The 14096-nt window shown below is 41.6% G+C and overlaps 5 protein-coding genes across 5 annotated transcripts in view; all 5 read left to right on the forward strand.

Moving 5' to 3' along the window:
• LOC308302351 (protocadherin gamma-C5-like) overlaps nucleotides 1-14096 on the forward strand; it is a gene marked incomplete at both ends in the record, with an annotated part of 340087 nt that overhangs the window by 282328 nt on the left and 43663 nt on the right. The window lies entirely within an intron of this gene.
• Nucleotides 822-3215, forward strand: LOC308301492 (protocadherin gamma-A4-like; the record flags this gene model as incomplete). Its single annotated transcript, XM_080745489.1, has 1 exon — nucleotides 822-3215. One exon carries the CDS (start codon nucleotides 822-824, stop codon nucleotides 3213-3215), a length of 2394 nt encoding a protein of 797 aa, XP_080601615.1.
• On the forward strand, nucleotides 4283-6697 carry LOC308301488 (protocadherin beta-16-like; the record flags this gene model as incomplete). Its single annotated transcript, XM_080745485.1, has 1 exon — nucleotides 4283-6697. One exon carries the CDS (start codon nucleotides 4283-4285, stop codon nucleotides 6695-6697), a length of 2415 nt encoding a protein of 804 aa, XP_080601611.1.
• Nucleotides 7549-9963, forward strand: LOC308301944 (protocadherin gamma-A2-like; the record flags this gene model as incomplete). Its single annotated transcript, XM_080746091.1, has 1 exon — nucleotides 7549-9963. One exon carries the CDS (start codon nucleotides 7549-7551, stop codon nucleotides 9961-9963), a length of 2415 nt encoding a protein of 804 aa, XP_080602217.1.
• On the forward strand, nucleotides 11287-13713 carry LOC308301945 (protocadherin gamma-A2-like; the record flags this gene model as incomplete). Its single annotated transcript, XM_080746092.1, has 1 exon — nucleotides 11287-13713. The coding sequence occupies one exon, from the start codon at nucleotides 11287-11289 to the stop codon at nucleotides 13711-13713; it is 2427 nt and encodes an 808-aa protein (XP_080602218.1).

Genomic DNA, 14096 nt, shown 5'->3' on the forward strand with positions numbered 1-14096 from the left:
TGGTAAAAGTATAATATTATAAGCCATACACCCCTATTTATTTAGCAGATGTGCTCCTGTATTTATCTAGGGCTATTGCCAGAGTGAAATGAGCGTCCTGTGAAGCTTCTCCAGTGAGCCAAATGTTGGACATACATACAGTACATGCATGCATGCATGCATGCATGCATGCATGTATGCATGTATTGTATACATACATACATACATACATACAGTACATACACAGTACATACATACCAACCTATCTATCTACCTACCTACCTACCTACCTACCTACCTACCTACCTACCTACCTACCTACACACACACACACACACACACACACACACACACACACACACACACACACACACACACACACACACACACAGACAGACAGACAGACAGACAGACAGACAGACAGACAGACAGACAGACAGACAGACAGACAGACAGACAGACAGACAGACAGACAGACAGACAAAGCCAGCTTCTGTTAGCACCGCTCAAAAACCTCTCAACACGAAGTGTAGGCCCTACTATCCTTTTTATTCATTGAAATCTTGTCTTGCAATATCTCAGTATGAACTCACAGGGCCGCTGTTGGCCAGCGCGTTGATGTTTAAGACAGTAGGCTATGTGCAATACCTCCCACAATGTTTAGAAGATAGACAAAAAAACGACGTTCCAGAACACGCATTCGTGGGGCAGAGAACACGGAGTATATTTGCTTTATTTGAGAACTGTGCATTACCTTTCTGTTTTTATCTTGGACCTAAGTCAAAAGATACATTTTTTCAAACGGATTTTACTGCGTTTCCCTCTTCACCCTGCCAGGGACAATGAGACGGCAAGCACTGTTGTTTATCGCGGTCCTCTCTCTCAGTTCTGTGCTCGGGCAGGTCAGCTACTCTATTCCCGAGGAAATGGCGAAAGGCTCTGTAGTCGGTAATATAGCTCAGGATTTAGGCTTGGATGCAAAAAGACTGAAATCAGGACGAGCTCGAATTCATACTGTAGACAGTGCAGAATACATTGAGCTGAATAAAGAAAAAGGAATCCTTCTTATCAAAGAGAGAATAGACAGAGAGGCACTCTGTGGCCAGACGACGCCTTGCGCTCTACATTCTCAGATTATTCTAGAAAACCCAATGGAATTGTTTCGAGTAACTGTAGAGATTACTGATATAAATGACAATGCGCCTAGTTTTAAAAACAACGACAAACGTTTTGAAATTAGCGAGTCCGCAATAACGGGATCTAAATTTGTGTTAGAAAGGGCGGTGGACTCTGACATCGGGTTAAATGGACTCAAAAGCTATACCCTGAAACCTAGTGATAATTTTGCCCTGAAATTACATAGTCAGGCCGATGGAAATAAGAAAGTAGAAATGGTTTTGCAAAAGCCCTTAGATAGAGAGAAAAACGAGCACATATCTCTCTATTTAACAGCTGTAGATGGAGGGGAACCTCAGATGTCTGGCACAATGCAGATATTTGTGACTGTTCTCGATGCAAATGATAACGCCCCTGTTTTTAGTCAGTCCGTTTATAAAGCAACCATAACTGAAAATTCTCAGAAAGGAACGATTTTGACAAAGGTTAGTGCCTCTGATGCGGACGAAGGGACAAACGGTGAAGTATCTTATTCCGTTTCAACTACAATGGACAGTATATCTGATATATTTGATGTAAATGAAAATGGCGAAGTTATATTAATTGGTGAAGTTGATTTTGAAAAAGCCAAACATTACGAAATAGATATAGAGGCAAATGATAGTGGTGGCCTTTCTGACTCCAGTAAGGTTGTGGTCGATGTAATTGATGTAAACGATAATGCTCCTATTATAAGCGTACTATCGAAGTCAAATGCAATCCAAGAGGACTCGCCTATAAATACAGTTATTGTTATGCTTAATGTCCAAGACCCAGATTCTGAAAATAATGGGAGGCTGAACTGCGAGATAAATGAAAATATACCATTTGCAATAAAGCCTACGTCAAATAGTTTCTATAGCATAGTGACTGACAATTATTTAGACAGAGAGAGAGCCTCTGAATATAATATCAGTGTGAGGTGTTTTGATGAGGGAGTGCCCTCACTCTCCAGCAGCGTCGTTCTCGATCTGCAGATCTCAGATGTGAATGACAACGCTCCTGTTTTTGAGAAAACATCGTATGAGGCCTATATAATAGAAAACAATACACCAGGTCTCTCTATATTCACGGCTAAAGCCAGAGACTCTGACGGAAACCAGAATGCCCGTGTTTCTTACATACTGGAGGACTTCTCTATTAACGGAGTGCCCGTCTCCTCATATGTGTCTGTTAGTGCTGAGAGTGGAGTCATACATGCAGTACGCTCTTTTGACTATGAGCAGATTAAGGATTTCCAGTTCTGTGTCAAAGCTCAGGATGGGGGCTCTCCTCCACTCAGTAGTAATGTGACTGTGAAAATACTGATCCAGGACCAGAACGACAACGCTCCTCAGGTTCTGTATCCAGTCCAGACTGGTGGCTCTCTGGTGGCTGAAATGGTGCCTCGTTCAGCAGATGTGGGCTATCTGGTCACTAAAGTGGTGGCTGTTGATGTGGACTCTGGACAGAATGCCTGGCTCTCTTATAAACTGCAGAAAACCACAGATAGGGCGCTGTTTGAAGTTGGACTACAGAATGGAGAAATAAGAACTATCCGTCAAGTCACTGATAAAGATGCTGTGAAACAAAGACTGACTGTTATAGTGGAGGACAACGGTCAGCCGTCTCGTTCAGCTACAGTCAATGTTAACGTTGCGGTGGCTGACAGCTTCCCTGAAGTTCTCTCAGAGTTCACTGACTTCACACACGACAAGGAGTATAATGACAACCTTACTTTTTACTTAGTGTTGGCTTTGGCTGTAGTTTCTTTTCTCTTCATCACTTGTTTAGTTGTTATCATATCAGTGAAAATATACAGATGGAGACAGTCCCGCCTCTATCATTCCAGTCTCCCTGTGATTCCATATTATCCACCACGTTACTCAGACACTTTGGGATCAGGGACTCTCCCTCATGTGTACAATTACGAGGTGTGCAGGACGACTGACTCCAGAAAGAGTGACTGTAAATTCGGCAGAGCTGGTAGTCAGAACATATTGATAATGGACCCCAGCTATACAGGGACGATGCAGCGAATACAGAATGAAAAGAACATCTTGGATGAACCAGACTCTCCTCTAGAGGTTAGACTGTTTTAATAATAATAATGATGATGACAAGAATAATAGGCTAGTCATGATATATTTATTATATATTATTATGTTATCAAACTTTTATTTTGTTCGATCAATCTTGAAGTTTATATATCAAATTATCATAGTGAATTAGAACACAGTGTTGTTCCTGAGTAGAACTGGAATTCCTTGTTTCAGCACCATGGACAGTGACATATGATGATATGTTTTGAGTTGCTCTTGCTAGTGCCTTGTTGCATGGCGCTTTGTTTCTTCTTCTTTTTTCAAGGAAAACGAATACAAAAGAGTCTAGATTATTGTGATTGTGTCGTCGTCTCTTTTTAGAAGATACACGAAAGGGGTATTAATTTAGGAACAAAGTAAAAGACAATGTTTGCAGCCAAATGGACTTCCAGGCAAGGCATCATTGCGTGCTGTTAATTGTTGTTATTATTGACTTCTGTTGTCTTAATAGTTATATTTTTTTTATGGACCTTTACCTTTGTAGGCCTACATTATGTTGGAGTTATACTCTGATTGAAATGCAACCATTGAATACAATTATTCACGTGACAAAACGTAAATTATTTCTCAGTATTATTCATTCTACATTATGCAACTTGCATTTTTAGTTTAATCCCTTCAGTTCCTTCAGTTCTCACATTTGATGTTCGATATCATGATATGAATGTAAGGTCTTCAGTTCCTACTAATTCATCATATATCCATAGCCTACATTTATGCTATTTTACTGCATTTAAATCCATGCGTTTCTTTTCTTCTTTCTCTCCTACATTTGTTTGCAGTTTACTGCAATGAACAGACAGGGCCGCTGTTGGCCAGTTTGTGGTAGTTTTAGATTAGATTTACTGAGCAACCTCTCCCATATCTCAGTTATAGAGAAATAGGAAGGGGTGCGAGTCAACCGCTAATATTACAGTGAACATTTAACGAAGAAACAACAGCAACTTGTACTTTTATTTTCGAAGTTGGAGCGTGGATTGTTACTTTTTTCAATGTTCAGTTGAAATCTGATGGGATATTAATATTGAGGCGTTTTTTGAGCAAATCTCGGATCATATGGTGGAGAAATGTGCGACAGAACAATGAGACGGCAAGTACTGTTGTTTATGTCGATGCTTTCCCTCAGTCCTATCCTTGGTCAAGTCAGCTACTCCATTCCAGAGGAGATGGCGAAAGGTTCTTTAGTGGGAAATATAGCACATGATTTGGGCTTGGATGTGAAACGATTGAAGGCAGGCAAAGCTCGTATTTTTACTCGAGACAGTGCAGAATACGTCGAGTTGAATAAAGAGAGGGGTGTCCTGCTTATCAAAGACAGAATAGACAGGGAGGCGCTCTGCGGACAGACGACGCCTTGCGCTTTACATTTTCAGATCATTCTAGAAAATCCGATGGAATTTTACAGCGTAAATATTGAAATAACAGATATAAATGATAATCCTCCATCCTTTGAAAAGAAGGATATGACATTCAAAATAAGCGAATCCGCTGTGTCTGGAGTCAAATTTGTTTTAGATAGAGCTGTCGATCTTGACGTGGGAATGAATGGACTACAGGGCTATGAACTAAAACCATCCGATCATTTTAAAATAGAATTGCATGATCGAGATGATGGGATGAAAAATGTCGAAATGGTTTTGCAAAAAACTCTTGATAGGGAGAAGGAAGAGCTTATATCCCTCGTGTTGACAGCCGTTGACGGAGGAGACCCGCAAATGTCTGGAACAATGCAGATTTTAATCAATGTACTAGATGCTAACGATAATGCCCCAATTTTCACCCAACCGATATATAGAGCCACTGTGGTAGAGAATTCTCCTAAAGGCACAATTATAACAGCAGTCAGTGCATCAGATGCAGACCATGGAACTAATGGGAAAATAGAATATTCAATCTCAAACACTTTAGACTACTATGCACGTGGATTATTTGAGGTGGATGGAGAAAATGGCGAAGTTCAATTGATAGGAAATATTGACTATGAAAAGACACGGAATTTCGAGATTAGTTTACTTGCAAGTGATGAAGGTGGACTTACAGGATCGTGTAAAGTAAAAGTCGACGTCGTAGATGTAAATGACAACAAGCCTATCATTCACATAATGTCCAGATCAAATATAATTTCCGAAGACGCGAAAATCAATACAGTCGTCACAATGATCAATACCGAAGATGTAGACACAGGTGAAAATGGCAAGGTTCAGTGCAATATAAATGAAAACATTCCATTCACGATGAGGTCTACATCCAATAACTTTTATAGCCTCGTAACAGACAGTGATTTGGATAGAGAAGGGGCCTCTGAATATAATATCACTGTAACGTGTTCTGATGAGGGAGTGCCCTCGCTCTCCAGCAGAGTCACTCTAACCCTGCAGATCTCAGATGTAAATGACAACGCTCCTGTCTTTGAAAAGACATCATATGAGGCCTATATTGTAGAAAACAACACACCAGGCCTCTCTATATTCACAGTAAAGGCTATTGACGTCGACTGGAACCAGAATGCCCGTATTTCTTACATACTGGAGGACTCTGCTGTTAATGGAATACCTATTTCTTCGTTTGTGTCTGTTAGTGCTGATAGTGGAGTCGTACATGCAGTGCGCTCCTTTGACTACGAGCAGATCAAAGGTTTCCACTTCTGTGTTAAAGCTCAGGATGGAGGCTCTCCTCCACTCAGTAGTAATGTGACTGTGAAAGTACTGATCCAGGACCAGAATGACAACGCTCCTCAGGTTCTGTACCCGGTACAGGGTGGAGTTTCTCTGGTAGCTGAAATGGTGCCTCGTTCAGCAGATGTGGGCTATCTGGTCACTAAAGTGGTGGCTGTTGATGTAGATTCCGGACAGAACGCCTGGCTCTCTTATAAATTACAAAAAGCCACAGAAAGGGCGCTGTTTGAAGTGGGATTACAGAATGGAGAAATAAGAACTACCCGTCAAGTTACTGATAAAGATGTTGTGAAACAAAGACTGACTGTTATAGTGGAGGACAACGGACAGCCCTCTCGTTCAGCTACAGTCAATGTTAACGTGGCGGTGGCTGACAGCTTCCCTGAAGTTCTCTCAGAGTTCACCGACTTTACACATGACAAGGAGTACAATGACAACCTGACTTTTTACTTAGTCTTGGCTTTGGCTGTAGTTTCCTTTCTCTTCATCACCTGTTTAGTTGTTATTATATCAGTGAGAATATACAGATGGAGACAGTCCCGCCTCTATCATTCCAGTCTCCCTGTGATTCCATATTATCCACCACGTTACTCGGACACTTTGGGGACAGGGACTCTCCCTCATGTGTACAATTATGAGGTGTGCAGGACAACTGACTCCAGGAAGAGTGACTGTAAATTTGGGAGAGATGGTAGTCAGAACATCCTGATAATGGATCCCAGTTCTACAGGGACGATGCAACGGATACAGAGTGAAAAGAGCATCCTGGATGAACCAGACTCTCCACTACAGGTTGGCATAATTTAAAATAGCAGTGTGTATGCTGCATATGCAATTGAGGGTCAATGTTTTTGCCTAATCCATTTCCATGCATTAATTTGACAGCAGCAATGTTCAGCACCATGGACAGAGATACTATTATTGCTTCCCACTTCCCACTGCAGTTTTGTGATGTCAATATGTTTCCAATGAGATAGCATATGGATAAAACATTTCATTCATCCTTTATAGTATAAAAAATTAACGAAATGTTTTATCCATATTGGCTTAAAATCATGTATACCTATGTTATAACATTATGGCCTATACCGTTTGCTTAATATAAAAATCACACCCGTGTGAACTGGGCAGTGCTCATATCACACTTAAAAATGTACTTTCCCCTGAACCTATATTCATATCATATATTGTGATGACACGTGAAGCTTGACCAATCCTCAGATCCATTATTGTCCTATCAGAAAAGGGAGAGCTCTCCATTTGGCAATTTTCTCCTTTCTATGTAAAGGAGAAATCAAATACTTATTTTCCCTATACACACAAAGTCACGTACTGAAGAATGAGTGGTTCAGTTTGACTCTGTAGTTATGTGTATTGAACTCGGAGGGCCGCTGTTGGCCAGCGTGTTGCACAAGTGTTGTGCAGATTCTGCAGAACATCCCACTTCTATGTTGTTTCATATAAGAACAGGCAGAACGCAGAGTCTGCCGAATTGAAACGTTGGAGGGGGAGATTCCATGATAAACGATTTTGTTTGCTTTGGATTATTGTTCCTGCGAGGATACTTTTGAATTCTGTTCACGAAATCTAATGGGATATTTACCTCTTGGATTATATATTTTCTTTGAATTGATCAGGACAACATATGCGCTAGAACAATGAGACGGCAAGTACTGTTTATCTCGGTCCTTTCGCTCTTTGTCAGTTCAGTTGTCGGACAGGTCAGCTACTCCATTCCCGAGGAAATGGTGAAAGGTTCTTTAGTTGGTAACATAGCACATGATTTAGGTTTAGATGTAAAAAGACTAAAATCGGGAAAGGCTCGTGTATATACCGGGGACAGTGCGGAGTATATTGAGCTGAATAAAGAAAGGGGCGTCCTCCTTATCAAAGAGGCGATAGACAGAGAGTCTCTATGTGGGGAGACGACGCCTTGTGCGCTGCATTTCCAAATCATTATGGAAAGCCCAATGGAGATGTTTCGTGTAACAATAGAAATCACGGACATAAACGACAATGCCCCGGGTTTTACAAACAATGAAAAGCGTTTTGAAATTAGCGAGTCGGCAGTCATCGGGTCTAAATTTGTGTTAGAGGAAGCAATTGATCTCGACATAGGATTGAATGGTCTGCAAAGCTATTCGCTTAAACCCACAGATAATTTTGCATTGAAACTGGAAGACCAGGCCGATGGAAGTAAAAAGGTAGAGATGGTTTTACAGAAGCCACTTGACAGAGAAAAACAAGACCACATATCCCTGTTGTTAGCGGCTATAGATGGAGGAGAGCCGCAGATGTCAGGAACATTGCAGATATACGTCACCGTGCTAGATGCGAATGACAATGCCCCGACTTTCACCAAACCCGTATATAAGGCAAAAATAACAGAAAATTCGGCAAAGGGAACTAGTGTGACAAAGGTTAGTGCAACTGATGAGGATAAAGGCTCATACGGAGAAGTATCATATGTGATTACAAAAAGCAAGCGTCGTTTTTCTGAGCTGTTTCAGATCGACAGGAAAAGTGGTGAGATCACCCTAGTCGGTGAAATTGATTACGAAAAGACAAAACATTTTCAAATAGATATTGAAGCTGTAGACAACGGAGGGCTATCTGATTCCAGCAAGGTCATAGTTGATATCATTGATGTGAATGATAATAAACCCACAATTAATATAGTTTCTAAATCTGACTTTATATCAGAGGATTCTCCACCAAACACCGTAATATCTATGTTAAGCGTAAATGACCCCGACTCCGAGAACAATGGACACGTGGGGTGTCATATCACTGACAACATTCCATTTAAAATAGAATCGTCATTAAATGGATTCTATAGTTTGGTTACGGAGACAGCTTTAGACAGGGAAATGGCTTCCCAATATAATATCAGCGTGACCTGCTCAGATGAGGGAGTGCCCTCACTCTCCAACATTGTCACACTTACCTTACAGATATCAGATGTGAATGACAACGCTCCTGTCTTTGAGAGGACCTCATACGAGGCCTACATTATAGAAAACAACACACCAGGTCTCTCTATATTCACAGTGAAAGCCAAAGACGCTGACTGGAACCAGAATGCCCGTGTTTCTTATATACTGGAGGACTCCTTGGTTAATGGAGTGCCTGTCTCCGCATTTGTATCTGTTAGTGCTGATAGTGGAGTCATACATGCAGTGCGTTCTTTTGACTACGAGCAAATCAAGGATTTTCAGTTCCGTGTCAAAGCTCAGGATGGAGGCTCTCCTCCACTCAGTAGTAATGTGACTGTGAAAATACTGATCCAGGACCAGAATGACAATGCTCCTCAGGTTCTGTATCCAGTCCTGAGTGGTAGCTCACTGGTGGCTGAAATGGTGCCTCGTTCAGCAGATGTGGGCTATCTGGTCACTAAAGTGGTGGCTGTTGATGTGGACTCTGGACAGAATGCCTGGCTCTCCTATAAACTTCAGAAAGCCACAGACAGGGCGCTGTTTGAAGTGGGATTACAGAATGGAGAAATAAGAACAATCCGTCAAGTCACTGATAAAGATGTTGTGAAACAAAGACTGACTGTTATAGTGGAGGACAACGGACAGCCCTCTCGTTCAGCTACAGTCAATGTTAACGTGGCGGTGGCTGACAGCTTCCCTGAAGTTCTCTCAGAGTTCACTGACTTCACACACGACAAGGAGTACAATGACAACCTGACTTTTTACTTAGTTTTGGCTTTGGCTGTAGTTTCCTTTCTCTTCATCACATGTTTAGTGGTTATTGTATCAGTGAAAATATACAGATGGAGACAGTCCCGCCTCTATCATTCAAGTCTCCCTGTGATTCCATATTATCCACCACGTTATTCAGACACTCTGGGGTCAGGGACTCTCCCTCATGTGTACAATTACGAGGTGTGCAGGACAACTGACTCCAGAAAGAGTGACTGTAAGTTCGGCAGAGCTGGTAGTCAGAACATACTGATAATGGATCCCAGTTCTACAGGGACGATGCAGAGGATACAGAGTGAAAGGAATATCTTGGATGAACCAGACTCTCCGATTGAGGTTAGAATGCTTTTACAATACAATTATTGATTTACAGGTTTATTCTACTTTATCTGTCTAAATCATTTAGTTGAGTTTTAATTATAATTTAAGGAATTACACTATATTTCTGATGCTGGGTAAAGAAACGCCTAATGGCACTGCTGGTTTCAGCACCATGGACTGAGCTGTATTCATTGCTATCTCCAACATTGTGTGTGTGTGTGTGTGTGTGTGTGTGTGTGTGTGTGTGTGTGTGTGTGTGTGTGTGTGTGTGTGTGTGTGTGCGTGTGTGCGTGCGTGCGTGCGTGCGTGCGTGCGTGCGTGCGTGCGTGCGTGCGTGCACGCGCGCGCGCGAGAGTGCGTGATAGGTTTGTATTTTGATATTGTTTTTATTTGTGAAACAAGGCATTATCGTTGTGGAGTGTTTCAGCACCATGGACAGCGCCATGACAGGAAAGCACTGCCGACAGAGTTCAAAGCGCTCTCTCTCTCTCTCTCTCTCTCTCTCTCTCTCTCTCTCTCTCTCTCTCTCTCTCTCTCTCTCTCTCTCTCTCTGCACTTATAGGACAGAAAAGGAAGGGCTGCCTATATGCAACATGCAGTCTGAAGGAGAGTACGATATTTGTAGAACGCAGACAATCACTTGATTGTCAAACTGCAAATTGAGAGAATCTGATTGGTTGTGTATGCAGCATGCTCATGCATTGCTTAGAATGTATGAATTACATGTCCCGGAAGCGTGGGAAGGCGGAAATTGACAATTAACAAACAATGTTTGCCTTTTAATCACTTCACTGTGCCCGCTTGTAGCTGCGCGCTTGTAGCTGCGTGCTTGTAGCTGAACATAATTATACCTTTGTAAATTGTAAAACTACAACCTCATTCTTTTGAGAGGTTTCATTTTTTTGTATTTGCTCTGTTGTGATTTCCCTTGGTTCATCTCAATTATTTCTTTCTGTATATTTATTTCCTTAATTGTGTGTGTTCCATCAAAAGTGCTACACAACACAGAACCACATTTTAGTCCGTGCGCTCTATACTCAAGCTTATGTGCCAGTCATATTTCATCGAATTCTGCCACTGCTTCGTGTAGTTCTATGCATTGAGCAGTGAGGGCCGCTATTGACCAGTGTGTAGCAGGGTTGGAACAGCTTTACAACAGTGCCTCCCTCCAACATCTCGCATCTCGATATAGTGCAAGGGGAATGGAAAAGATTGAACGCAGAATCCGTCTGACAGAGAAAACGGAGACAATAGCGAGTGATGTAATCTCTCAACGCTGTGGAATATCTGTTGGGAATATCGCTTAAAATATATATTTCATTTTGGAATCATTCTTTTGGTCTTCTTGTGGATTACAATTTTCTTGAAATGGCGCAGGAGCAAATATCAGACAGAACAATGAGGTGGCAAGTACTGTTATTTGTCTCGGTTCTTATTCTTGATTCAGTTCTCGGGCAGGTCAGCTACTCCATTCCTGAGGAATTGGCAAAAGGGTCTTTAGTAGGCAACATTGCTCAGGATTTAGGGATAGATGTTAAAAGGCTCAAATCTGGCAAAGCTCGTATTCATTCGGGAGACAGTGGAGAATATATCGAGTTGAATAAAGACAGGGGAGTCCTCCTCATCAAAGAGAGAATAGATAGAGAGACGTTGTGCGGCGAAACAACGCCCTGTGCGTTACATTTCCACATTATTTTGGAAAATCCAATGGAAATGTTCCGTGTAACAGTAGAAATCACGGACATAAACGACAATTCTCCCAGCTTTGCATCAAACGAGAAGCGTTTCGAAATAAGTGAATCAGCCGTCATTGGTTCAAAATTTGTGTTGGAGAAAGCCGCCGACCCCGATATTGGTTTGAATGGTCTCCAAAGCTATTCACTTAAACCGACAGAAAACTTCGTATTGAAATTAGAGAACCAGGCAGATGGAAGTAAAAAGATAGAAATGATACTACAGAAATCTCTAGATCGAGAAAACCAAGAGCAGATATCATTGTTACTGACTGCCCTGGATGGAGGAGAGCCGCAGATGTCGGGGACAATGCAAATATACGTCACTGTTTTAGATGCAAATGATAATGCTCCAGTTTTCACAAAACCTGTCTACAAGTCTGCAATAACTGAGAATTCACCGAAGGGAACCAGAGTAGCTACTGTTAGTGCATCAGACAGAGACAAAGGCTCAAATGGAGAAATATCGTATATAATTACCAAAAGCAAACGTTTATCCGAACTATTTCAGATCGATAGGAAAAGTGGGGAGGTTATCTTGGTTGGTGACGTAGATTTTGAAAAGGCAAAGCACTATCAGGTGGATATAGAAGCTATTGACAATGGAGGACTGTCTGATTCTGGTAAGATCATTGTTGATGTGATCGACATAAATGACAACAGTCCAAATGTAAATGTGATCTCAAAATCTGATAACATACATGAAGACTCCCCTCCAAATACCATAATTGCTATGATAAGTGTAAACGACCCAGACTCGGGGCAAAATGGGCAAGTGACGTGTAGTATGAATGAAAACATTCCGTTTAAAATTGAGTCAACGTTAAATGGAATATATAGTTTAGTTACAGAGACGGCTTTGGACAGGGAGATTGCTTCGCAATATAATATCAGTGTGATGTGTTATGATGAGGGAGTACCCTCGCTCTCCAGCAGTGTCACGCTCACATTGCATATATCTGACGTGAATGACAACGCACCTGTCTTTGAGAAGACAGCGTATGAGGCCTACATTGTGGAAAACAATGCACCAGGACTCTCAATATTCACAGTAAAAGCAAGAGACGCTGACTGGAACCAGAATGCCCGTGTTTCATACATACTGGAGGACTCCTTGGTTAATGGAGTGCCTGTGTCCGCGTTTGTGTCTGTTAGCGCTGATAGTGGAGTCATACATGCAGTGCGCTCTTTTGACTACGAGCAGATCAAGGATTTCCAGTTCCGTGTCAAAGCACAGGATGGAGGCTCTCCTCCACTCAGTAGCAATGTGACTGTGAAAATACTGATCCAAGACCAGAATGATAACGCTCCTCAAGTTCTGTATCCAGTCCAGAGTGGTGGTTCTCTTGTTGCTGAAATGGTGCCTCGTTCAGCAGATGTGGGCTATATGGTCACTAAAGTGGTGGCTGTTGATGTGGACTCTGGGCAGAATGCCTGGCTCTCTTATAAACTGCAGAAAACCACAGACAGGGCGCTGTTTGAAGTGGGATTACAGAATGGAGAAATAAGAACAATACGTCAAGTCACTGACAAAGATGTTGTGAAACAAAGACTGATTGTTATTGTGGAGGACAACGGACAGCCCTCTCGTTCAGCTACAGTCATTGTTAACGTTGCCGTGGCTGACAGCTTCCCTGAAGTTCTCTCAGAGTTCACTGACTTTACACATGACAAGGAGTACAATGATAATCTTACGTTTTTCTTAGTGTTGGCTTTGGCTGTAGTTTCTTTTTTGTTTATCACGTGTCTAGTGGTTATTATATCAGTAAAAATATACAGATGGAGACAGTCCCGCCTCTATCATTCCAATCTCCCAGTGATTCCATATTATCCACCACGTTACTCTGACACCTTGGGAACAGGGACTCTCCCTCATGTGTACAATTACGATGTGTGCAGGACGACTGACTCCAGAAAGAGTGACTGTAAGTTTGACCGAACTGGTAGTCAGAACATATTGATAATGGACCCCAGTTCAGGGACGATGCAGCGAATGCAGAGTGAAAAGAGCATCCTGGATGAACCAGACTATCCTCTAGAGGTTAGTAATACACATTGTTGAATCTCACTTTATGGCAATTGGCAACTTTCATTTTCAGAAGACTTTATTATGTTCATCATATTGAGTTTCTGAATTATTGTTCTACGATTATTCTCAAATTTAAGACGTATTACTTGAAGGGATAGGCTTTTTCTTGTGCAGCTTTTAGGCATAATTATGTATATGGTAATTGTGTTAGGAATGTGATAACTATTATCAGTCCTCAAATAAGTTATCATAGGATTTTAAACGGGATGATTAAAACAAACTTTGCGTGCATGTAGCCAATAAAATACGCTCAGCATCGTATAGCCGTTTAACCGTTTCATAATTAAATGTTACATGTTTCAGCACCATGGACAGCGGCAACTGCATGCACTAGGGTCCTGTAGTTCAAATTGTAG

Source organism: Nannobrachium achirus (assembly GCF_963921795.1).
Source record: "Nannobrachium achirus genome assembly, chromosome: 17".
In the NCBI taxonomy this organism is placed as follows: Eukaryota; Metazoa; Chordata; class Actinopteri; order Myctophiformes; family Myctophidae; genus Nannobrachium; species Nannobrachium achirus.